General features: G+C 47.8%; 1 protein-coding gene across 2 annotated transcripts in view; it reads right to left on the bottom strand.

The window, feature by feature from the left end:
- The window catches only part of CDC42BPB (CDC42 binding protein kinase beta), a 104,537-nt gene that overhangs the window by 16,353 nt on the left and 62,316 nt on the right, over window positions 1-25,868 (bottom strand). For both annotated transcript variants that reach the window (XM_026012633.2, XM_072762379.1), the window contains 18 exons: window positions 25,443-25,643; window positions 23,425-23,673; window positions 21,559-21,638; window positions 19,622-19,788; window positions 19,417-19,536; window positions 18,483-18,616; window positions 16,741-16,983; window positions 14,956-15,066; window positions 13,404-13,648; window positions 13,204-13,309; window positions 12,212-12,336; window positions 11,727-11,832; window positions 9,875-10,023; window positions 8,406-8,500; window positions 6,708-6,787; window positions 3,117-3,206; window positions 2,698-2,775; window positions 901-1,006 (listed from right to left, as the gene is read on the bottom strand). In XM_026012633.2, coding sequence (XP_025868418.1) covers window positions 901-1,006; window positions 2,698-2,775; window positions 3,117-3,206; window positions 6,708-6,787; window positions 8,406-8,500; window positions 9,875-10,023; window positions 11,727-11,832; window positions 12,212-12,336; window positions 13,204-13,309; window positions 13,404-13,648; window positions 14,956-15,066; window positions 16,741-16,983; window positions 18,483-18,616; window positions 19,417-19,536; window positions 19,622-19,788; window positions 21,559-21,638; window positions 23,425-23,673; window positions 25,443-25,643 — 2,485 coding nt within the window. The remainder of the gene's footprint in view (window positions 1-900; window positions 1,007-2,697; window positions 2,776-3,116; window positions 3,207-6,707; window positions 6,788-8,405; window positions 8,501-9,874; window positions 10,024-11,726; window positions 11,833-12,211; window positions 12,337-13,203; window positions 13,310-13,403; window positions 13,649-14,955; window positions 15,067-16,740; window positions 16,984-18,482; window positions 18,617-19,416; window positions 19,537-19,621; window positions 19,789-21,558; window positions 21,639-23,424; window positions 23,674-25,442; window positions 25,644-25,868) is intronic.

Below are 25,868 nucleotides of genomic sequence, written 5' to 3' on the forward strand. Positions count from 1 at the left end.
ATCAGAACCTGCTTCCTCCAGAGCAGAAGCCGCCAGAGAGCGTTTGCCACAGAGGAGGCCTCTCGGTCATGTCCACGTGTCATGGGAATGGTCCCAACATCCTGTTTCTGGAACAGTTCCCACAAAGCCCTGGGACTCTGGCACCGAGTTGCTCTGGAGCCTGCCTGTGGGGGCCTTACTGGGGGCGTGGCCACAGAGCTGCTGCTCCCCCAGGAGCCGTGCCTCACTCCCCATAGCTATGTCCCCAAATTGCCTGCAGAGCAAACCACCTGCAGGCGTGTAACAGGGCAGACATACAAGGGGTCCTAGCAGCCGCTTGGAAGGCCTGCCAGCAAACAAGGAAAAAGGGTTCTACCAGATAGAAACACGCAAAGCTGCTTTTGCAGAGCAATTTCCCATGACCAGCGGCTGTCACTTGTCATTGTGTGTGAATTCAGCTGGCTGCTCGGTGGTGAGGTGGATAATCACATCACACCGAGGTGGTCACGGTGGCCCACGTGAGTGCAGCACCCAGCACAGGGCAGCAGCACAGCACAGAGGTGGTTACGAGGCCAACAATGACATGAGGAGACAAAATTCTGGTGCTCACCCTCAAATAATGTGACAGTGGAAGAGCATAAAGTTCTATTTACTCTCTGCTCTTCTCGATTTTACAGAAGAACTGGGGATGTTTCATTCTATAGTAACAACAACCCACAGATAGCCTGGGCTGCCCCCCCGCGCTGGGCTCTCCTGCTGCAGCAAGGATTCTGGGCCGTGTCTCCCTAACCTCTACGGAGCATTTATAAAACTAAAGACCGAGAACCTGCCCTCGGCTAGCTCACCATTAGGCTTCATGCTACAGCCTCATCTGACTTTGGAATAACGCTCCCCTTGAGATGGCATGCGGCTAACACTCACCCTCGCAGGCGTAGCCCTGCCGGATCAGCCCCACCATCAGGGATGTGCAGTGGCTGCACTGTGTGGGGCTGGAGAAGGATTTGATGCTGAACTGATGAGCTTTCGGCTGGAGGAGGAAAACCAAGAAGGTGAGATCCAGGCTCTGGGCAGAGACAATCAATCTGCTCGTGATCAAGTTTATAAACTTGGGCATGACCTTGAGAAGCTGCAAATGCGCAATTTCACTGAGGTGTATATGCTCCTTCTTGGTGTTAACCAAAGAGTAGAGCTTAACACCCACCTATAGAGCTTGAGCCAGAAAATCAATCAACATGTTTTCTCTGGTGAGTGGTCATGCTACCAAAAACAGCAAGGAGGGCTGGGCAGGGGAACTGTGCCTCCTGGAGGCTCCTGGGCACTGGCCTGGGCCCCCATTTTGGGGTGGGCTGGCACCCAGAGCCACGCTTGCATGTGAGACCAAGAGACACGCAAGAAATGAACTGCAGCCCTGTTCTTAAGTGGAAGGGCCTCTCCGCCCCTTGTTGGGAGGGCAGAAGTATCACAACACGATCAACAAGGAAACGAAACATGAGGCTGAAGAGAGGAGCAGGCTGGAGATGCAGGACGCTGAGTGTATAAAGCTCTGACATAGCAAAAGGATGGATTATTACTCAGGGATACAGATACTACAGGACTATTTGTAAAAAGCAACACAAAATCCAGAGGGCCGTCTACTCTGCAAGAATCCAAGCCCAAAGCCTAACAACGTCAAGTGTCTTGTCTCTAGCTGGGCCACTGTCTATGGCTGAGGCCATGCCTTGTTAAAGGAAAATGAAGCATCTAAGTGCATCAAGCCAAATGCCTGCTAAGCTTGAAACTTTGGGCCTCCTTATCACTAGAACTGTGGGGCTAGCACTCGGCTCTCCAGACACACTCGTGGGAAAGATGAGTTACACAACTGCACGCTGCTGGGTGCAGTTCCACTTACTCTGGGGAATAACACCCTCCCATGAACCATATGCTTCTCTACCATTCTAAGTGCAGACAGACAAGTGGAAGTCAGCTGGAAGGAGGAGCATGGTGGACATGTGACACAGAGTGGTCACTGCGTGAGAAGGGATCAGGATCTGGGAGATGAAGAAGAGGAGACCACAGTCAGAAATTTCCCAATTAACATGTGACCATGTGTCATTCACGGACTTCATTAAGGAGACACAGGGTCAGGCGTGCCTGGGTGGCTCAGCCGGTTAAGTGTCTTCCTTTGGCTCAGGTCATGATCTCTGGGTCCTGGGATTGAACCCTGCATCGGGCTCCCTGCTTAGTGGGGAGTCTGCTTCTCCCTCTTCCTCTGCTCCTCCCCCTGCTCGTGCTCTCTCTCAATTCTTTTTTTTTTTAATAATTTCTTTCTTTTTTAAAATTTTTATTTATTTATGATAGTCACACAGAGAGAGAGAGAGAGAGAGAGAGAGAGAGAGAGAGAGAGAGAGAGGCAGAGACACAGGCTGAGGGAGAAGCAGGCTCCATGCACCGGGAGCTCGACATGGGATTCGATCCCGGGTCTCCAGGATCACGCCCTGGGCCAAAGGCAGGTGCCAAACCGCTGCGCCACCCAGGGATCCCTCTCAAATAAATTCTTAAAAAAAAAAAGAGAGAAGAGGAGAAGCAGTGTCCTGACACTTCACAGACCACACTGCTCACAGCAAACCATTACTAGGACACCAGGATCTTACTGTGTATACAAAAATACTTCTATCTTATTTATACAAAGTTACCTCCTAAAACTGAGAAGGTAGCACAAGTGCAAAGCCAGGCTCCTACCTTTGGTCCAGCCAGAGTGAGGGGCTGCGTGGTAGGCAGCGGCACGGTGGGTGGCCTCTGCAGGGCCCGAGCCATGTCCTGGGGACAAGCAGGGACAGGTGAGCATCCTTTGAGCTCGGTACTGCTCTTATGCATCAGACCCTGCCTGGGGTTCATTTCTCTCTAGAACCAATTAATAATGAATGGCATTTTTAATTCCCTACATTGTTGAGACATCTGTCAGGGCAGCCATCGTCCAGCTGGTGCACTGACAATAACTCGGAGACATAAGTTGTGCCCACCAGTGGGCAAAGGATCTTGCTACAGGAGGCAGGACCAGGGAGGCTACATTGGCATGAACACAGCCTCTGCCCATTAAGGACATGGATGGGGAGGGGACCCAAGTGCTTGTAGGGGAGCAACACGGCAACATTGCTTACTTCCTGCTGTTCTGTGCTGGCAGCCACGGAAACCGATGGGGATGCCTCTGGCTTCGGAGCCTGTGTTTCCTGCTCCGCAGCTGAGCCACTCTGTGAAAACAAAGGCAGAGACGCAGTGAGAAGGAGAGAACTGCTGCAGAAGTCAGATTCTGATTCCACGGGTCCTCCCCGCTGCCCTGCCCAGCCCCTCACTCCCGTCATGTCCCCTCATGGCCCACTTCACTCACAGCTGTGGTGCCTCCCCTGAGGACCACCGTCTCTGGCATTCTGAGACCACAGTGGTGACTGCATGGTCTGACCAGTCATGGTCATTGCCAAAGGCCAGAGGCCACCTGCCTCATCCTCCCCGCACAGCCCTTACCACCCATTCTCCTGACCACCCGACCCACGGGTCTCATTCAGAAGTGGTTTTACCTGTACTTGGTATCATAGATAATGGAGTTAAATGATTTTTAACTTCATTTCAGGGATCAAGAAGAAATTCTGACATCAACAGGGGTCTGAGGACCCATGCCCAGAACTAAGAATTTCCCTGAAAGTTTTAGGACACAGGGAAGCAATGTTTTATTCTCAGAACTCAAGATTCTCAAATTAATTTCACAATCTGAAACTGAAGCTAAAGCCTTGAATCTAATTTGAAGCTCATTCTAAAACCACTTAAAAAGGACCTCATTTTGAGTGTTCCTGAAATTATTTCCTCACGAAAGGCTCTATTTGCAGACACACACAGACTACATCCGTATGCTCAGTAAGTGCTATCACCAGGACACAGAGGTGGCTGGGAGGTTCCTACGGGAGCAGTTTACAGCTTTAACTGGTGTTCCACATTGAAATCCCAATGAAGCAAATCAGAGAAATACTTTCTAAAAGTTGTAATTAATGAGGTTCCTGTCCAAGGAGCCAAATTCAGATGGGAAGGTAGCGCGCTTGCACATGAACTACACATGCCACATACAACTGTGTACTGCAGTCTCTGAATTCATTAACAAATGCACAAGGGAGCTGCTACATCAATTAGCTAATCATCAAAGCTACAAACTAAGCACATTTCTCCCATGAATAAAGTATGTTACACGTGTTAGAGTTCCATCTCCAGATAAATGAAGAGTAAAGGAATACTACTAAGTAACTTCGTTTCAGCCACGTAATAGCCTGGCTGGTTTCTATCACTTGGTGGGTTCAAGGATGGGAATTAAAGACGAGAAGCTGTCCACACCTGAGGGCTGCTAGGGACACAGGGAGGGCAGTGGAGGGCCAGCATGGGCAGCACTTAATGCATTTACAGAGATGTTGGGGACAAGGGGGAGTCCTCAACTGCAACCTCCCACCCAATGAAACTCTGCACAAAAATACACTGATTCCACCCCTGTGGTCAAGCACTCTAGTATTTATACCATGAAAGCAGGGCAGCAGCTTCTAAAAGACAATCCTCAGGTCTGGAAAGACCTCTTGACAAACCTAGACTCTGACCAAGGATTTTTTTTCTTCGTGAACGAATGTCCTTCCTATTCAAACCACAGAGGTCAGGAAGGACTGGGACTGACGAGAGGCTGCAGGAGTGCTGGCTGCCCTGGACATGGTGGCACAGAGATAACGGCCTGGCCTAGCCCTGGGAGGAAGCTGCTCGCTGGCCACCAACTGCGGTGGGACAATTGAGTGAGACCCCACCCCAGGGGCTGCTACTCTTGTACTAATTCTGTAGAAATGATGCTGCTGTCCTGGCCACCTTCATCCTGTTAGCAATGACAGCCCTGGGTCCACAGTGACCCACCTAGTGTTCCCGCCTTGGGAGAGGCTTGGGACCTACGAGACAACAGGTTTCTGAAGGAACTGGCTTCTGGGGACCAAGTAAAACTATTTGCTTCTTAAAACTGAGGACTTCAAGGAGAAGACAAGGATCGGTAATTTGGTAAGAAACCATTTTGACAGGTGAACACCAGCCAGTACGAGCCAGAGTGGTGGGGGCAACAGCCGGCTTGATTTTATAGTAACTGATCCCAGGCAGGGACTGCCAACAGACAGCAGCCCGCTGCCCTAAGGCTGCTGCCAGACAGATACCCAGCAGCCATCCCAAAGACCCAGCGCTGACAGAGGAGTGGGGTAGGGCCTGGCAGATACCACCTCACCCTAATGATGAAACCTAGCACTCCAACCTACACACGTGGGAAGTATACATCACCCCCCGTGCAGCATCCATACCAGCATTCAACCCGGTTCTAATCACGAGGAGCTCTCATGCAAATCCAGAGCACAGGGCACCCTGCAAGACAGTTGGGCTGGCCACTACAGAAATGCCAACGTCAGAAAGAGTGGGGGTGGGGAGAAGTGGAGGCACTGTTCCAGATGGAAGACTGAATACGACCTATGAGCTCTGGTTGGATCCTGACAAGGGGAAGCCAACCAGCGGTAAAGGACGTTGGGCAGCCTGGGTGGCTCAGCGGTTTAGCACTGCCATCAGCCCAGGGCCTGATCCTGGGGACCCAGGATCAAGTCCCATGTCGGGCTCCCTGCATGAAGCCTGCTTCTCCTTCTGCCTGTGTCTCTGCCTCTCTCTCTCTCTCTGTCTTTCATGAACAAATAAAATCTTTAAAAAAAAAGGGGGGGGACTTTGTTGGTATGACAAGGAAAATGCAAAGGTGTGCTTTGCTACAGCTTTGGTGCAAAACATCCTCTGCCTGGTGACAACAGCATGGTGATGTGAGGAGAATACCCCTGCTCTCAGATGATGGACCCTGGAGTGTTAGGGGACACGTCTGTGCACATATGGGGAAAGACAAAGCAAATGCAGCAAAATGCCAGTAAGACACCTGTATGTTTACTGTATTAGTCTTTCAACCTTCCTGCAGATTTAAAGTTTTCTAAATAAAAAGTTAGAAATCAATAAAAACAATGACACTTTGCCAGAATTCCCATTAACGAAATTTGCTTTCATTATTTTTACTTTCTGGCTTGTTTTAAGGATCACCAGTGAAGGTCCGTCCCTATCATTTTAGAAAAAGAGGGATAGACTGCCCTGGGTCCATGTGCAGCACACGAAGGATGAAGTGGGGCTCTTGCAGCACCAACAGCCCCCCTTCCTCAAGTGGCTCTGACCTACACCCACGCAGGCCACCCTCAGAGTGGAGGCGTACCCCAGACCTATGACACCAGGAGGGCCACAGAGCACCCATCGCTGGACTATTCTTAATAAGTCACCTTTTCCAACCATCCTTAAGGCCAAACCATAGAGCCATACAGAAGTCACTGAAAGGGTAGTGAGACTCGTTTATTCTTCATTTGCTGCAATGTAAGAATTTGTATTTTCAAAATTGCCTGTAATACATAGCACATGGCCTGAGGCCAGGGTGGATTTCTCCCTGGAAGATGCTGAACACTTTAAGTTAATTAATAAACTTCCACTTGCTCTGAGGAGACTTCTCTGGGAGCATTTCGAATACCTTACATGTGTCTAACCTCATATACTGAATACCCTGGTCCGCATGAGAGAGAAAGCCATTAGATGTTGCTGGCGGCTCCGCACAGGGTCAGAGCAGGTCATACTAGTTCTAACTTACAATAATTCATTTGTCTCTTTTTAAAATAACTACTTACTCTAAATGTTAGATCATGTGCAAGAGGTGCAGTGTTGAAATACTCAAATATTGAATCCTGAAAATCTGGAAGTTTGAGTCCTGTAAGAAAGAAACAAAAATCAGTCAAAGCAGGTTTAAAAGATGGAGTCTTGTGCTTAGATGGGAAGATGCAACATAATCAAGATGTCAATCCTCCATAAGCTAACTGATGAACGTGATGTGATTCCAGTCCAATCATGTGGGAGAGTCACCAAGAAGATGGTATCAGAAATCTTTATAAAAGAGGGGTGGGGGAGGAACTCTACCAGATATTAAAATAGATTTCCCAAAGCCTCTTTAATCACAATCAAGTGAACAATGAACAGGATGGAAAATTCAGAGACAGACTCAGGTACTCAGGGGAATCTCATGTGTTAAGAGTCACATATAAAATCAGTACGAGAGGAATTTTTCAATAACTGGTATTAGATAAATAGCCACAGGAAAAAGATAAACTAGATCCATTCCACAAAATTTACATCAGAGTAAATTCTAATTCAATCAGTAATCCAAATTTAACAAATGAAATCATACCAGTATTGGAAAACATGAATGAATTACTTGAATACCTGGGCATTGGGAATATTTTCCTATGACTTAAGAAAAGGAAGACTGATAAATCTGATGCACAAAAATTAAAACAAAAAAAGCACTAAAACACATTATACTTGGTAAAAACCAAAACCAACCCCCTAAAAATAAAACAAAACAAAAAAACCACCTGAGTATGTGTGTGTGTGTGTATGTATGTGTGTGTGTATATATATATATATATATATACACACACATACACATATATAAAAAGACAAACCGGGAAAACTTTACAACTTCTATCACAAACAAAAGGTTCTAATCCTCAATATACAAAAAAGCTTCTAGAAGAAAAAGCTTAACCTTAATTTTTAAAAATGGGCAAAAGATACAAATATATAAAAATCACAGAATCAGAAATACGAATAGCCCTTAAACACATAAAAAGGCACTCAATCTTGCTCACGAAAAGAGAAATCCAAGTGAACTCGGTGTTCCAATGCTACTTCTTACCTATTCAGCATGCAGTCCCGCTCTGGGTGTGAGGCTGTGGGGTGGGAGCCCCAGCCTGCCATGCCGGCAGGGAGGCATAGACACAAGCCTCCGGGGCAGAGTCTGGCAATGTCTAGTGTAAGTGGATGCATGTTTACTCTTTAACCAGCAATCCCACTTTCAAAAATACCCCCAGAGAAATAGGAAGCGTTGTACACATATGGCTACTGCTTGCGGCACTTTCTGTGACAGCAAGAGAATAGCCCAGCAGCCGTCCACAGCCCCCGGTGCAGCAAGGTTGTGAGGCGACAGGGACCTGGAACCATCTCGCACACTGTGGCCCTCCCCACACACAGAATGGAGCCCAGAGTAGGCCGCCTTGTGTAACCAGGGGGGTACGGATGCATACCTTTACACACACGCATTTGCTGTGTATTTCAAGATGCAAGGGGAAGGATAAACCAAAGCCCATGCTTACCTTTGGGGAAGGTATCTTTGGACACACCTTATTTCAGAATTATGGTTTTGAAGTTGTGTTAAGTGCTTTCTTTATGTAAGTAAAAACTATTAAATCTAAACCAAAATCATATTGCTAAAAAAAAAACAAAAAAAAGCTTGCGTTTAAATAATTCAGAAGCTTATAATTTTAATTTACCAGTATCTGCTCTGAATTTTTCTTCCATTTTTTTCTTCAAAATTTCCATTTCTTCTAATAACTCTCTATTTTTGGCTTCGGAATCCTTCAGTTTACTAAAATAAAAAATAAAGAAAAATGGCTTTAAGCACACTGAGAATAGGTCATCCACATACGTTGACTTAGTAAGTGTCAGAATGTGAGGGCAAAGGCTACTCTCCAGTGTCTAGGAAAGTGCTGGAACATGGCAGGCTCTCCACCGTTGAACAGAAACACAGATCTACTGTTTGCCTGAGTGAGCCTACTGAGCGTGTTATGGAGAATATGGATACTGCTGAATTATAAACAGATGTAGATCTTAAAAATCATGGTCAAAACAGGTATATCTCTTGAAGCCTTCATGGAGTTTGACATTCCAAGTCTCTTTCCAGAGGAGTCCTTTGTCCTCTAGGGACACATGACTCAGCCACCAGACCTCTAAACCTTCTTTCCTTAGCTGGCAAGAGGGTGGCTGCACCTGAGACCATGAGCACTGCCTGAGTACCAGGGGTCTTGGGGTTCCTACAGATTATTGCAGGAACAGAGCAATCAGGCTGAGGTGCTTAACGTTTGGCCAGGAGGCGCATGGTACAGTCCAGCCGCTGAGCGGGTGACGCTGGCCGACCCACTGCACCTCTGCTATCTCTGTCTCATCAGCTGTAAAATGAGGTTATAAGACTGCTGGCCTCCTGGGAACCCTGTAAGGGTCATATCATTAACAGAATAAAGTTTTTACAGGGAGCATATTTAAACGGTAGCTATTATTACTCTTTTAGCCCCCCAAACTAACAAAATGTGTGACTCTATAATCCTATCAGTGACATCCCTGGTGACATACAGGTCCCCAGCCGCTTCATGGAGGAGCTTGCCCCACCTTCCATATCAGCAGCAACTACTGCAAGTAGGAAGGCCTGGCCTTTATGAAACAGCGAGTCACTGCTGTATCTGGGCACATAACACAGTGTCTGCTGGTGGTGGCCTCTCATCGAACATTTGCTGAATTTACTATTATGGATAAATGGTGTTCCTATGACTGTCTGAGGTTGGAAAAGTTTTCAAATAGGCATACCCCCTCCAAGCTGTATTTTAAAGTAAGTTTTAGGTTAAAAGGAAAAATTTGAACTTGATGAACTGAATAGCACTCAGGTGAACAAGAAGCCCAGAGAGGGGCCATCAGACATCCCATTGCCCAGCATGGGGAGGACAAGCATCCACCTTTCAGAGACAGGGACACCAGCCTTTCAGGGCTAAGGACTCATACCAGTCTCATTATTTCTTGGAAACACTAAGCATAACCCTCCAGTAGGTGAAGGGCATCTGCACATTCATCCAACCGATTCTTACTGAGCATCTAGTAGGTGCCCGAAACGTCCCACTGCTCAAAGTTCCTTCTGATCAACGGAGGAAACTGCACAGGTGTGTGCCCAAGGTCAGACCATGGTACCAGGTACCTTTCAAAGGAGAGATTCGTGTCTTTGACTTTCCTCAGCTCCTCTTGAACAAGCTGTTTGGCCCGGATCTCTGCCTCAAGAGCAGATTGCAATTCTAGCCGTGCAGACATGTCGAGCTTCTGACTACGGCGAACTTTCCAAAGGGGATCCTGCAGACATTGGTTCAAATATTACAGATATGTATTTAAGCTCTTTAACAAAATGCTGGCAAATAATTCATCTTTTTTCTAAAATTAAACTTGTATTATCACATTTAAAGATTAATTCAAATATTAGTTCGATACCATTAGATATGATATCAAAGTCTGTCAGACCCAATGTTAGTTTGGGCATTTTATGACTTTTATTCTTAGAGATCTTCTAATGAATGAAATGTACCTTTCTTTATTTTTTAAAAGAATACAACCGAAGCTTAACTGTAATTTCAATTTGAGCCCACTGGACTCTTACAAACCTAAGCTACACTGAAGGGTCTCAGTTGTCTTACTTTTCCTTTATCTTGAGACATTCTGCTGTTTCAACATCTTAGAAATTATCTCAGTGCTCATCGTTATGCCTACCTAGGACGAGAAGACTGAAATAACAAAGGGAAGGAGGAAGGATGGAGTGACTGTGATTGAAATAAGCCTGACAACAGCATCCTCCCCTATTCCTGCCAAGCCCTGTGCAGTCCTATCCACTTTCAGGAGGGACAGAAGAAGTCTGCAGATACCACTATGGTAGATCTTTTTAAAGCTTTCACTAAAACCGGATTTTTCGCTTCCCGTCCACAAAGTTACGAGAAGGAAGGTAACCCACTGCAGGTGCGCAGGGACAGAGAGAGGGGCACATCATGCTGACGACTGTATGAAATCCAGCAAATGAGAGAAAACTCCCTAAGTCCTTAGATTACTGTGTTCTACATGAACTTCCTCAATCAACAGGTGGACGATACACTTCTAAGGACAGAAAGGAAATACACTTTCATCCAGGAAGACTTTCAATGGGAATACTCTGCAATAAGAATCTCAACCCATTTTGTTAAAAGGACCTAAGACTATATATTCATCTTTTGTAAGTTTTGTGCACTAAATTTATTCAATGTGATTCATAAGTACAAGATTACACGTAAACATGACTGGAAAAAAAGAAAATGTAGAAATGAAAAATATTTGTTGATCATTTGAATTGGTATTTGTAAATCTAAAATCTAAAAATGACAAAGTCTTCCAATTATAGAGCAAAGAACATGGCTGTGTTCTTTGACAAGACAAATGTGCTGGGTCCCTGGGTGACGGGATGAGTGGTTAATGACACTCAAAGGTGCTGCCCCTTTTCGGTAAACACACTTTCACATCAGCAAAACATGCGATAAAAATTAGGGTTTATTAAGTTGTAGATAAAATTCTAATAAAGTAGTTTCACTGTACCTTAATGTTACTCGTATACGTTATCAACAGAGTAACTTCTACACACCGACTGTAAAAATGGCTGTGCCCAGAAGTGAGCCTGGGTGGAGACGGTGCTGCATTCAGAGCTCCACCCACCCACCCACCCCGGGCATTCAAAATGCATGGACCCTGACCAGGTGGGTGACGGAATGAACAAGACCAATCTCCCTGAGGGCAGAAACCCATCCTGCTAACTGAGGATCCCTCCACAGAGCCCAGCCCTCAGTGATCGCTTGCTGTTGTGAGTTTGTGGATCGCCCAATAACTCACAGAGCTCCTCAAACTGGGCAGCTTTCACTAGCCACACGCGAGTCTCACATCACCAGTGTTACCTGTCTGGCACTCAGCTGCACTCACGCTCAAAAGAAAGCCAGTAATGAATTCCATTGCCATAGAAATGCAGAGTTCAGAACAAAGCCTACCAGCGCTCTTGAGCCCAGACTGGAGCTCCTCAGGGTCTCGAGCTCTTCTGTCATCTTGGAAGCAAGAGCCTGAAGATAACCTCGTGCATCTTTCTCATCACTGACCCTAGAGGAGGACCATACACCATGAGTGAGAGAAGCTAAAAATGAGAATAGGTTCCTGCCTCCCATGGGACAGAATGACACTGTGTCCTATCAACGAGAATAATCGCCCACCACCAATGACTGCCTCTGCTAGCAAGGGCTGCCCCCCTGCTCACTGGAACATGGGGGCATGCCAGCCGGACCGACACCTTCAGTGACTCAGTGGGGTTTCTCCACCTCTACTGCAATGTGATGACCTGGGCAGAGCTGCTGCCCCTGCACATTAGCGATTAGGGGAAAGAGCAGCAAGGTCTGCGCTGAGGCCCCAGAGAAACCGTATGGTGAAGATAGTGTGACAGGCTGGGCTTGGCTGGGGACACTGCAGGTGGGCACGCACATACCACTGAATGATCTCTGCAATCTGAGCTTCCCAGTGTGCAACTGATTCCTTCTTGGCTGCCAGATCTTGCAGCTCATCCTCCAGTTGTCTGTTTTGAGCTGTGAGTTTATCCACAAAGGAACAAAGCTGAAATTAAACAATTGTACCACACAACTCGTTATTTGGTTTCCTTTAAAGTTTTCATTTTAATTTTAGATTTTAAACTCTTGTATGCTCTAGGAAGCTCTGTGGGAAGCTAGAAGCTCATATGGTGCCCTTGAAATTATGACATTAGCAGGATTACAGCACAAGTTCTTCTGAAGAGCCTGAAAGCTTTAATCATTAGGAGATATTGTTCTATTTATTTTTATTTTTTATTTTTTAAAAAAATTTTATTTATAATAGTCACAGAGAGAGACAGAGAGAGGCAGAGACATAGGCAGAGGGAGAAGCAGGCTCCATGCACTGGGAGCTTGACGTGGGATTCGATCCCGGGTCTCAAGGATCGTGCCCTGGGCCAAAGGCAGGCGCTAAACCGCTGTGCCACCCAGGGATCCCCGGAGATATTGTTCTAAACCTAGTTTTCAATGTAGACTTTTTGACTGTACCTAACTTCCCTCATGTTTCAATATAAATTTGAACACACAGAGATGCCTGGGTGGCTCAATGGTTGAGCATCTGCCTTTGGCTCAGGTTGTGATCCTGGGGTCCTAGGATCAAGTGCCACATCGGCCTCCCCGCAGGAAGCCTTCTTCTCTCTCTGCATATGCCTCTGCCTCTGTGTCTCTCTCGTAAATAAAAAAATAAAATCTTAAAAAAAAAAGATAAATCTGAACACATAAGAGGTAAGAGCTGTGGTTTTGGGTAATTAGCGGCTTTGAACCTGATGGGAAACAGCCCATTCAGAAGATCAAACCAGTGACTTTACATAAGCAATAAACTGTGCAAACAACCACTAGGCAGAGTGGACTCGTGAGCATGGACACTAGGGCTGTGAGCGGGGGCACAGATTACCCTCTCGTTCTCGGCCGTGAGCTTCTTGTTTTCTTCCAGCAGCATGCCTCTCTCTCGCTCATACTTCTCCCTTACTGTGCCCACCGCCTCCTCCATTTCAGTGTGCCTGGGAAGGTACGAGTGAGAGGGGAGTCAGAAGCCTGCAGGCGGCAGAGACACAAGTCCACACTCACAACACAGAGGAGAGTGTGGACACTTACCGCTCTCGCTTTGACTTTTCCAATTTGTCTTTTAACATGAGAACTTCCTTCTGGAGGGCCAGCTGGTGGCTCTCTGAATCGTGCACCTCCTTTTTCACATTTTTTACTTCCAGCACATGGGAGGCCTCCCGCCTGACCAATTCTTCTTCATAAAATAGGACTTTCTTCTCAAGCTCAGATTTGATTTTGGAAATCTCCTGCTGATGTTCTAAGGTGGCACCTGGTCCTCGGCCTCCTTGCTTCATCTGAAGATAAAGGGTAAGTAAAGTCAACCACAGAGCTCTGTGTCCTCCCTCAAGAGCCACGCGGCCTGTCATCCCTACCACATGCAGGCGCCCCTTCCCCGCCAGTGACAGGCACTGCACAGGATTTATCTGGCCTCAGTCATGAAGTCCTTCTCACAACAGTCAGGCTGGTTCTAGGGGTAGACAGTATCTGCCTTGCTGAAGGGACGTGCCCAGATCTGCCTACCACTGCAGAAGCTCTGTGTCTACACCCTCACACAAACGGTCTCCAAACCTCCTCACAGTTTGTTCATCATGCAACAATATTCTTTTGAAGGCTATGTGTCGAGCACCTCTGTGGTAACAGGGTAACACTGAGGCCGCTGCTTCTGTGGGGCAGAAGGGAGAGCCTGATAACAACCCAGCAACGAAGCAACAAGATGCTAACACAAAGCAATGCAACAAAGACTGGGGGATGGCACAAAGTGGACAGTTAGAGAAGGCAACGTTGAGGTGGTAACACATGAAGCGCTGCGTCAGGCAATGAGCAGCAAGGCAAAGGCACCGAACTGGAGCTGTGGACACAGCAAGAGGGCATCGGGGTGGCTGGGGCAGGCAGAAAGGGGAAGTGCGGAGAGGGAGCTGTCAGGAGGAGTCATTCCAGAGCTGCAGGAAGCTACTGGGGACACCAAAGGCGGGATGTGTCCCAACTGCGATAAGCTCGCTGTAGCAGCCGCATGGGGAGCAGCATGGCAACAAGCACTCGGGCACTAGGGAGAAGTCCAAGCCCATGGGGGGCTGCCACCAGCTGGACCAGAGGGCAGCAAGGACGATGGAGAGAAACTGGCACCTCCAAGATAAGTACTGAGGGAGAGGTGACAGATTCAGCTGGTGAAGCGTCTGTCTTTGGCTCAGGTCATCCCAGGGTTCTGGGATCGAGTCCCATGTCAGGCTCCCTGCTCAGTGGGGAGTCTGCTTTTCCCTCTCCCTCTCCCCCTCCTACCCCGCCACTGCATGTGCCCACGTGCTCTCTCAAATAAATAAAATCTTAAAAAAAAAAAAAAAGAAAGAAAGAAAGAAACCCAAGACAAATGGCAGGTATTGGATATTAGTTTACAAGGGCTTCCTATAAACTGCCTGAGGCTTTTTATATATAAGAAAAAAAAAAAATGAAGCAACTTGGGCTTTCAAAGCGAAAAGCTGTCCTAAAGGCATGGTCGTGAGCTGCCACCTCTCCACATCCCGCGTCTCATCTGCAGCCACCGGTCTCTGACGAGCCCACCACGACAATTAGCAAGGGTGACCGTCTAGCCTCTGGCAGACACTACCTTGAGGGCCTCAAGCTCACTTTCCACTTGCTTGGAGAAGTTCTCACTGTGCTCACGAAGCTTGCGCTCCCTGGAGGCCTCGGCAACGGCGTCCTCCAGTCGAGCTTCCAGCTGCAAGAAGAACGCCGCTGCTTACTGGCCTGACGCCGGCCCTCCCAAGGCCCTGGGCCAGCGCAGTCCTGAGGCCCTTCATAATTCTTCCCTCCTCACAGATTTCAGCCCCCATCATATAATGGCTGAGAAACACACTTCAAGGCTTATCTCGAAAGGCTAGTTAGTAATAAAACAAGTTTAAATTCTAATTTAAATCAATAATTTGGCATTAAATTTCTAGGAAGGATGCAGATTGGTGAAACAAATACTTTGGACATCTGGAGAACACAAATTCATCTATTAAACGACAAACGTCACATGAAAGTGGGGGGACAGCGGAAGAATTGCGTGCTCCCATTACTTTAAAGCAGATCCCAGGCCCCACAGTGACTCATCCAGAGTGCGAATGGTAATGCTTAGTTACGGGTTCCGCTGACCAGAGTTACTGCTGGCTACAACTACAAATATATCTGGGTTTTAAGACAAATGGAGAGGAAAACAAATAGGCATTTTGAGACCAAGTGACAATGAGCACGTAAGTTTCAGGCCTTCCGATTCAGTGTGCCAAGCAATTTCTAACAGAATCCAAACTAAGGGCTGCTTAAAATCTGCCCCTCATTAATGGAAGAGCATCTAGAGTATCTTGACAGCCAGTTCTCAAAGTAGTGTCTTGAGACCCTTTCGGGGAGTATCAAAGGGTCTTCTTTTTCTAATTACCTGGGTTTTCTTTAAATACTTTATGCAAAACATGGCAGACTGAATGCAGAAATAGGCATACCAACCTACGTGTTTATTAAGCCAGTTATTAAAGAAAAGCACAAAAACACAAAAATGCCACTCCCCTCACTACATAGGGGAGGCAGTCACTTTTCATAGAAAATGCTACTTACGTTAACATGTAACGCAATGCTATTATTCAGGTTATTGCTAAACTGAAGAGAGTATCTTTTTTTTTTTTTTTTTTTTTTTTGAAGAGAGTATCTTAATATCTAACATGGTAAACATGAGAAGCTGTAACCTACACAAACAAAAGCTCTTTCAGGGTCTCGGGTCTTTAAGAGCATAAAGCCATCCTGAAAGCAGGTCCAGAGCCACTGGGCTGACCTGAAGGCACACCTGGCTGAGCCTGATCTTCCCACTGCTCCCACCTGCTATGGACCTGGGGCTCACCTCACTTACGCTGTGCTGTATCGATCGCATCATGACACGTTTACATTATATTTGTTAGGCATGAATACCTTCTCTTTGCTTTAAAAGGTTATTTTTAAAAATCAGGACCCTAGAAAATCTCTTAATAATTTCACAAATAGATACTGAGGGCTGAGAAATACAAAATAAATACTTGGCAGGTCAACTTACTTGGTTTCTCATAAAATTTAAGATTTTAAAGTAATTTATAGTATTCAAGCTAAGTTCTCCAGGATGTTTTATTAAGATCATACAAAGGTCCAGGGCACCTGGGTGGCTCAGGCGGTTAAGTGCCTACCTTCGGCTCAGGTAGGTCATGACCTGAGAGTGCTGGGATGGAGCCCCATATCAGGCTCCCTGCTCAGTGGGGAGTCTACTTCTCCTTCTTCCTCTGCCTCCTCCCCCAGCTCATGCATTCTCTCAAATAAATAAACTATTAAAAAAAAAAAAAAAGATCTTATAAAGGTCCAAATAGCACAATCCCTGAAACAGCTAAAAAGCTACCTCCTTCCTGAACTTCTCAGACTTGCGGATTTCCTGGCGCATGGAGTCGATCTTCTGCATGGCCACCTCCACTTCCTCCTCTTTGTCCCGGAGCTGCCGAGACACCTTCTGCTTCTGGGAGCGGAGCTCTGCCATGCGCTCATTGAGCTCTGAGAACTCCTGTAGGGCCAACTTTCGCTGCTGGTGGGCATCTTTGAGTTCTCTGGCCTGGGATTTCAATCGCTCTGAAGCTTCAACCAATTGCTGAACAGAAAGAATGACAGATGTTTTATATTTGCTTAACAAAGACATGGGAGGCTGGAAGCTCACTCTTCCCCAGCAAACGCTGGTTACGGACCATGGCCAAGATCCAAGACCTCTCCTCTTTGGAAAAAGCCCTTTGCTCAGCCCCAGCACAGCTATGAGCAGCCTGGAAAAAGCACACCTGAGCTGAGGTGCTAAGCATCAACCTCACTCCAGGAAAGACTCCACAACCACATGGCAACTGGAAGCTCAAGCTCCCCCAGCCAGCTTGGAGGCTTGCTCACAGTAGCAAGTCTGGCTCACCAGTTTCAACACCCCCTTCCCTAATCCATCCATACAATCACAAAGGTGGATGAAGCATGAATGTGGTCATCAATCCAGTTATTTAAATAGCAGTATCAGAAAAGTACGTTATGTATGAAAAGCCTAAGATTTCCACCAAAATAAGGAATCATACAAAAATGATCATTGGACACTTAACCCCCCACCAGAGAGAGATATGGAAGTGGTTGTCTCTCTGGCTGCATGGGTGACATGGCCTCACCACTGCTGTCCTAGCAGCCTCACCTCCCTGCAGCTGATTCCTCAACAACTGGGTGGCACAGTCACTGTGGCACCTGTTGGTCTGGTACTGGAAGTAGTGGATCTGAACAGATTAGCACGGTGGTTCCCACCACGAGGAGGGGAGTGCCTCCACCATGCTGTTCTGGGCCAGGCTAGCTAGAGTAATGCGGGGCCTCCTGTCCTACGCTGCACTTCCAGACAAGGTGCCGTGGTAGAATACCGTGGTGAACTGAACAATCTGGGTTTGAAACCCTGCACATTTTAGAAAACAGATCATAAACTATAGGTTTAACGACTTAAATGTATAAGTGAATATATTTTAGAAAATAGGATCGTGTTGTATGAACACACTGGTATCTAAACATACGGTTTGATGTATTTAACTGAAAATCAAATTTATAAAAGACATTTAAAGGGAACTGCACAAATTTCAACAAATGATCTGTCTTGCAATGCCCTGTCATAAGGAACAGCTCACTTCTGAAAGAAGAGCGGGTTGGGGAGAGGCCACTGCAGGGGGCCTGATGGAGTGGGAAGGGTGAGGACTCTGGCACCAGAGTCAAGCAGGTGACCTTAGCTGGGTTGGTTGCTGTGGACCCTGAGAGAGACCCTCCATGGGGAGCCTCAAGGCCTCCACACCATCATGTCCTTACTTTCACATAGGGGGTATAGCACCCAGGGCAGGGTGGTCAGGAGCCAGGACGAGCACTGCAAAGTGTGTGCTGGCTGTAGCAGGGTACCTCACAGCCAGCCAGGAGGTGGAGTGGCCAGCAGGATCCTTGGGCAATCTTGCCTCTCAGGGGCTGCAGGCAGCACAGGCCAGGACACACACAAACAAGGATCCTGGAAGAGGCCCTCAGACCTCTGTACAACTTCAACCTCACAACCTCGAAATCATTTAAATCTTTCTCATGGCAAACCACACCCTGGACTACCTTGTGAAAATCCTCCTTCTCCTGTCGCACCATGCGGTACTGCTTTTCCAGGCCTTTCAGCCGATGTGTGGAGTCCTCGTGTTCTTGGCGAAGGGTCACCGTGTCCTCAAGCTGCCGCTCGAGCCTGTTTGAATCTGAGCAATAGGGAAAATAGACCATATGACTTCCTGAGAGTGAATTATTTAATCATTCCTCATGCTATCATTTAGCAGCTTTCTCACTTCCTCACACAGGTAACCTGCTGTGTCAAGTGTCATGTGCTCAGCCACCCACGTGAGCTGACCGTGTAGGTGACGGCTCTGCCCCAAGGGCTGGGGGACCTCCTGTCTCAGTGCAAGCAAGCACAAGGCAGCTGAGGGGCGCAGGAAGCCTCAGTGTGTAACTGACTCACCTGGGCCCTTTTCAGCATCAGGACGTGGGGGGGTGGGTTCTAAGGCAGGAAAAGGAGAGAAAGAATAGGTTGAGACAAGAGTCAACTGCCAGGCTGACATATGTGTCAGGCTAAGACTCAAGAGTGATCGGAGTAGGAAGCTTTGATAATCTAGGAGCCACAGAAGATGGATGGAAGGACAGATCCACACCTACAACACTGAGGAAAGTGGGCCAGATCACCAAGGAAAGCCTTGGGAAGAAATAAGCTGTGGCAATTCTGTCTTAGGGCTACAAGGAGAGGAATCAAGACAGAGAAATGTAAAATGTTGTGAAGGTTTGTGGATGAGATACTAGAAACAGATTCTAGCTGCAACTATAAAATCCTATTATGTGGGCTAAGTAAGGTGCAGAAATCACCTCAAGTGAACGGACAAAACAGGAGACCTCTAAGTAGGTGCACTGAAGCCAGAGCTTTTTTCTTCCCCCCCTTCTTCACCTTACGAAAAGTACTGAAAATTTTCCCCAAGAACAGAGACCAGGCAGCTATCATTAAAACACCTACCTGCTATTTTATTCTTTAGACGCTCGATCTCTTCGTTTAGCTTTTTGATTTCCTTATCCCGGGCCGAGCTGCCCAGGGCGCGGGTGGAGCCGTGCAGGGACTGCACAGTCTGGGTGGACTCTAGGGGAGGGAGACAGGGCGTGAGGGCAGGCCAGCGCCGAGGGCAAGTGGGCCGAGGCCGCGGGAGGCCGGGCGCTGCCCTCACCTTGCAGCTTCCTGCTCAGCTCCAGCTTCTCCTGCTCCAGCCTCCGGATCCGCCTTTCATAAGCTTCCACCTGTAGGCTGTTCTCCAGGTCCCGCTGCACACCCTCGTCTTTGGTTAATGTGCTGGACTGCATTATGCTCTTCAGAGAGCCTCGGTCAGAAAAACAGCTGCAATAAAGCAATAGGGTTTTCTGATCTACTGAGAATTCAGTGAGTTCATCAGCATTTTAAAACTTCCTGGGGCAAAAAACAAGTCTTTCAAACAGGCAAACAAAATACCTGTGAAAAGACTACTATTTATTGAGCCAGAATTCAGAGTCTCCCTTATGGCTAATTACTGGATGACAGGGTGATTGACAAGAACGTGCCCTCTAAGGTGGTCAAAGAAAACCCCTCTGCAAAGGAGGGAATGTAATCTCTACGTCACCACTTATGCTCAACCAGAAATGTAACAGGAGATGGTATCCTGTGGGTAGCTGGGTGTGGGGGCCCGGCAGAGGGCCCAGGGGATGGCCCTGGACGCTGAGGCCACCAAGGGCTTCCTGCTTCTGCCACTGACTGGCTGAGAATTTCAGGGAATGGGCCCCTCAATCCTCTGGGGCTCATCCTCCCCGGCAGACTGAACAACCTGTCTGGTTCTCTCAACTCCAGCACCGTGAGTGGCACAGCTACTGACCAGTGACCACCAAGTGCATACCATACACACGGTTATGAAAGCCCAAGGTGATTCTCTCAGAGCTTAGTTCTTGAGCAGGTCCACAAATTATTCAGTTCTTGTTTTTAATGTGACAGTGATGCCAGGGAGACTCCTGAGTACTGCTACACTCAAAAGTCCAGCAAAGGCACCCAGCACACACACGTTTATGGAAGGGCCTGGCCACCGATTCTCAAAAGTGGCTCAAGAATGCTGTGCTACGCCAGCATCATGGGTTCTGTTCCAGAAGGAGAGACCTGGGCTTGACCTGTCATACTAGAGCCTTGGCAGGTGGGCCTGGAACCTGAAGGTTTAACAAGTACCTACTGAGTCAGAATGGCCCAGAAAAATCAAGAACCCCTGTAAGCAAGATTAATAGGTCGTTATGCCTACTGCATTTTGGACTGCTTCCTGTGGACTACAAAGCATCAACTATCACTTTGGCTCTAGTGCTGCTTAACCCTGGCACCTCACACCAAGGGAGCTCCTATGAGCTCAAGCAGAAACAACCTCCTCCTGAAGGAACTCTCATCAATGCACGTAGGAGCTGCTAGAAGGTACCTGGAGTCAAGTGTGTGGCCCTCCTTCAGGCACCGAGTGATTCCATCTGTTTCATTTTGTCTGCCTTTCCTCCTGGCTCAGGTTCTTTAAAAGCCAGCAACAGCTCGGCAAAGAGGCCCATTCAAGAGAGAGGCTGACAGGTACAAATAGTCACCATGGTCCTCAGGTGCTGGAGCTATATCTGGGGCTTCTACTCCCGCCTCTTCCATTAAGCCTGGGACTGTGCTCCAGCTCCATGGTGGAAGCTACAGAGCTATGGCTAAAATCCTTATGAAAGTAGGGCATAACCAGGGAACAGGGCTGCTAGCTTCGGCCACTGACATTCTCTCAGAATAAATCTTGCCAACACTCATGGTAAGTCAGAAGTCAGCAAACTACCTCCCATGAGCCAAGGATGGGTTTCATATTTTCACAGCGTTGTTAAAAAAGCAGTAGACTATATAACAGAGACAGGAGAAGAGTCTCCTGTTTGTAGAAGAAGTCGCCTGACCCTGCTACATGTCACTGTGTAGTCATCAGGTGTCCCATTTAAAGGACCAATCTGTCCACAGCTCCCTTGATCATGACCCCCCAACACCGACGCAGGCACACACCCACACAGGAACATCCCCCCCTCCCCAACTCAGACTGCCCATCTAGCCCAAGGGAAGGCTCTGCCTGGGGAATGATAAATCCAGACCTACCTTTCTGTTGTAAATGTAAAACCGATAAACGGCAAATGTAACCCAGAGAAGCCCGTATGAGAACCAGGCGGTAATATTTCCTGCATAAGAACACATACAACAAAATGAAATCTGTGTTCAAACAAAAGAAAAGAATGTTACAAATCGGTGAAGTCAGGGGTCAGAACAGAGAATCCTGGAGTACACAGTGTTCCCGCCAGGGAGCGCAGCACTGGCAGATTTACAGTTCTTGGGCCTGGCAGTGCCTGCTGCATGCACAACGCAGTTAAGAGAACACGCACACTGCTTCGGATGATGATACTGTCACAGGCCCAATTTGCATCACACCTGTGATGCCAAACCTGCTGAAGCCACAGCAGCCACTGCTTGACACGGCCCTGCACAGAGGCGAGCAGACGGGTCAGGAGCACAACCACCTGGAGGCATGGGGGCAGAGGCTGAGGGCTCCCAGGCTCTCGGCAGAGACAGAGGCCAAAGGCAGAAGGTAGAGTATCTTAGGTAAATGTGTTGTGAACTCTCTCTTTCAGTTTTAGGATCCTTCATCAAACACGAAGCCAAAGTTATAATTCATCTGGGAAATGTCAGCATGGAAATAGTTTCTTTAGAGTCTAGGAAAACCCCTTCCACAGCGACACTACTTTGTGCGGTCTATGGCTTGGCTCTTATTTGACTAATTCTCTAGGGAGCAATCAAGACCTTTCTTCTACTTGGATGAACCTCAGGTCCTCTACCCACAAACCAGGTCACAACAACCTTACAGCCTCTGAGCAAAACTCTCTGGAGCTAAAAGTACCAACTGGTACAGCAGAGGCCCCGTTGGACCAGCCAAACACTGGGCAGCCCCAGAACCAGGACCCCACCTGGAGGACCCAAGACATCAGTGGGAGGACTCGGAACCCACACATGGTCACTGCTGCTCCTAAACCTCTGCTGTACAAAGAAACACACATGAGAACAGAGAGAACACATGACAGCAGGAAGCCTGTGCACTCATGCCTGGGAACTGGGGCCCCAGGGGCTTGGAAGTCCACTATGGGGGCACAGGCCAGGCCCCTCGCAGTCTGGAAGTGGTGACAGGGCTGAGGTGAAGCTTTAAGATGGAGCATTGGTGACACTGCCAAATGCCATGAAACTACAGCACAAGTATGTCTGGTGAGGTCTGGAAAGGAGCCGTTCAACTCAGTTTTACTTCAGCTGAGGTCATGTGTACCTCGGAGACATTTCGGGTCTGGTTCCAGACCACCATGATAAAGTGACTATCTCAACAAAGCAAGTCAATTGCATTGTTTACTTTCCCAGCCCACGTAAAAGTCGAGCTCACACTATACTACAATCTATTACGTATGCAACAGCACCGTCAGAACAAATAAAGTATGTACCTTAATTTAAAAATATTTTACTGCTAAAAACTGCTAACCATCGCCTGAGCTTTCAGTAAGTCCTAAGCACCGATCATGGATCACCGTAACAAACACATTAATACTGAAAAAATCTGAAACACGATGAGAATCACCAACATGGGATGCAGAAGTGAGCAGATGTGGTTAGAAAAACTGCCCACAGATATGCTGGAGGCAAGGTTGCCACAAACCTTCAGTCTGTAAAAAAAAAAAAAAAAAAAACCCAGTATCTGCAAAGCACATTAAAATGAGGTGTGCCTGTAACCCTTATTCTTTAGAAGGGCCATTAAGGACCAAGCTGAAGGCTGGAATAAAAGGTGTATTTTCTTGAAAACAATTGCCAGATCTTTTAAAGTTGGAACCAACACAGTCCTAAGACCGATCACACTGGGAACAACACCGTCCACAGAACACTCTCCATATTCAGACCTACGAGGATACAGCACGAGAGACGGTTTACACTTACAATATTTCTCAGCACGTCGTCGTCCACATCAAAGTTAGAGGTGTCAGAAGGGCTGCTCACATCAGGAATGTAAGGTGCCTCCAGGTTCCGTATGTTCTCCCAGTTCAGACCTTCAAAGAACGCATGCTTTTTGAAGTCCTCTATGCCATTCTGGCCCAGCCGCCGCTCTCTGCTGCAGATGAGTCTCTGAATGAGGTCTTTGGCTTCTTCAGACACGTCGGTGACGTGGGATGGAAACTGAAATCGCTCCTGGGGGGTGGGAGGTCGGTGGACACGGGATGAAAACTTACTCAGAAAGATGGAAGGTTTATAGATGTTACAGGAAACAAGACAGAGGCAACCACTCCAAAGCAACAGTCATTCCTAATTTCACAGTAACTAAATGCAAGCCATAGCCAGTGAACTGAATTCCAGAAAGGCAAATGAGAAAATCCTTAGTTTTGCTGGTTTCATTCATGGCAGACTTGTTGCCACCTTACACATAAATGAGAACGATAGACTGTCACCCATTCAAGTGGCGAAGGACGCAGACTACACGCTGCAGTGGAACAGGCTGGCTCAGCTCTTTGAGAGTGCGTATGCCAGTACCCACAGCAATTCCACTCTGAGAATTTTATTCTACAGAAACAGTCACAAAGAGAACACCTGACATGTTCACAACAGCATTATATTCTGACCAAGTAAACCGCAAATTGCCTAAATGCTCATCAAAAAGAAATCTGTTAAAAAGAGACACGGTGCGTGCACACATATACACTCCACACACACCACACCCACACCCACCCCCGCCACACATAACACACAAACACCCCCCACCCAAACACCTGCCCCCCCCCCCACACACACACCCAAGAGAATGGTGTGTTTTTGTGTACTGGGTAGACAGAGCAAAAAGCCAGACAAAACCCCCTGGTTATATGTGATGTGATGCCATCCAACCAAACATCCCCCCCGCCCCCACCATCCTGCCCCACAAACGCCCAGCACAGCAGCAAGCTTGGGTGCCAAGGCCCAGCTCCACCTCTGTGATCTAGAAACAAGGACGGCAGGAGCACCATGTCACAGGGCTGCATGACAATCAAGTAAGTAGGCACAAAGAAAGCGCCAGACCAGGCCCCACAGGGAGCTCAAGCTCAGCACCCGCAGCAATTTATAGCTCACTGAGGCCCGTTCTGCACTTTGACAGGGTTTATCACTAAGAAGTGGAGGCAGTGATTTCCACCACCTACCCTCTGCACCTTTGTGTTGTCTGACCATTTTATGGGAAGTGTATATTCGTTTACAAGTGAAAACATTTATTTCTACTTTGGGAAAAGTATTTTTTACAAACATGGCCTGCTCTGATTTGAGTTAAACAGAAGATCCCCCACCATTTCAGTATTAATCTGCTCCCCACTCAAATAGTTAGTGGGGGACAGGGCTGGGGACAGGTCAGTGGAGAGGGCCATCCTTAGGGAGGTGTGGAAGGATGCTGAGAGCATGCTGGCAGAGGGAGGAGGCGGTGTGAGGAAGAAACACGTGACCAAGAGAAACAGATGAGAGAAACATGAGGTGGAAGAGCAAACCGTATGAGGAATAGAGGGGAGGCGGTGGGGGCGGGGGGAAGGTCAGAGTGAAAACCGCACAGCTGGAAAGGGAAATGGAACAGGATCTGGGAGGCGGAGGGACGCTGCCACAGAGGGGCGTGTGGCCCAGTCCTGACAACTGAGGAATCCAGACCCACAGGTGGAACTGCCCAACTGCTCCTCACCCCCTGTTGCCCCAAGGCCATGCAGTCAGCATGGATGCCTGCTTCTCCTGGGCCCTGACCCTGCCACGCAGCTCTCCTCGCCTCACACCTGTACCTCCTATGTCGGTAGCCTGTGTGGACTCCACCCCCTAACTCCCTCTGCTCCTGTCTGGTGGTCAGCAGCCCCCTCCAGCCCTATCATCTCTTCCCCGAAGATGCTAACAGCTTCCTAGAGGCCCTCCCAACTCCAGGCCTCGAACCAACAAGACATGGAAATGTAGCATCTTACTTCATGGTTCATGATCTTTCCATAGGTCTCCACAAGTGACTCTGCGTAGAACGGCGTTTCTCCGTACAGCATCTCGTACATGCAGACGCCCAGAGACCACCAGTCACACTCGGGGCCATACTTGCCCATGCCGTCCTCCATCGCCTGTAGAATCTCTGGCGAGATGTAGTCAGGAGTGCCCACGGCCACAGAGGATTGAACCTTAGGGGAGAGGGCGGTGTTGGAGGGAAACCCTGGGGCAGCGCTAATGCCAAATTCCTAACTACTTTCTCTAAAATCGGAACAAATAAGGAAATAATCACGAAATAAAACTGATACATGATCACAATAAAAAAACCTAGTAAGTCAAAATTTAATGCAAATAATTGTTCTCCTGTAGCACCAAACATTGGGCAGTTTCCAGAACACAGGAGAATTGTCTCGCAC

Source organism: Vulpes vulpes, chromosome 6 (assembly GCF_048418805.1).
Source record: "Vulpes vulpes isolate BD-2025 chromosome 6, VulVul3, whole genome shotgun sequence".
Taxonomy (NCBI): Eukaryota; Metazoa; Chordata; class Mammalia; order Carnivora; family Canidae; genus Vulpes; species Vulpes vulpes.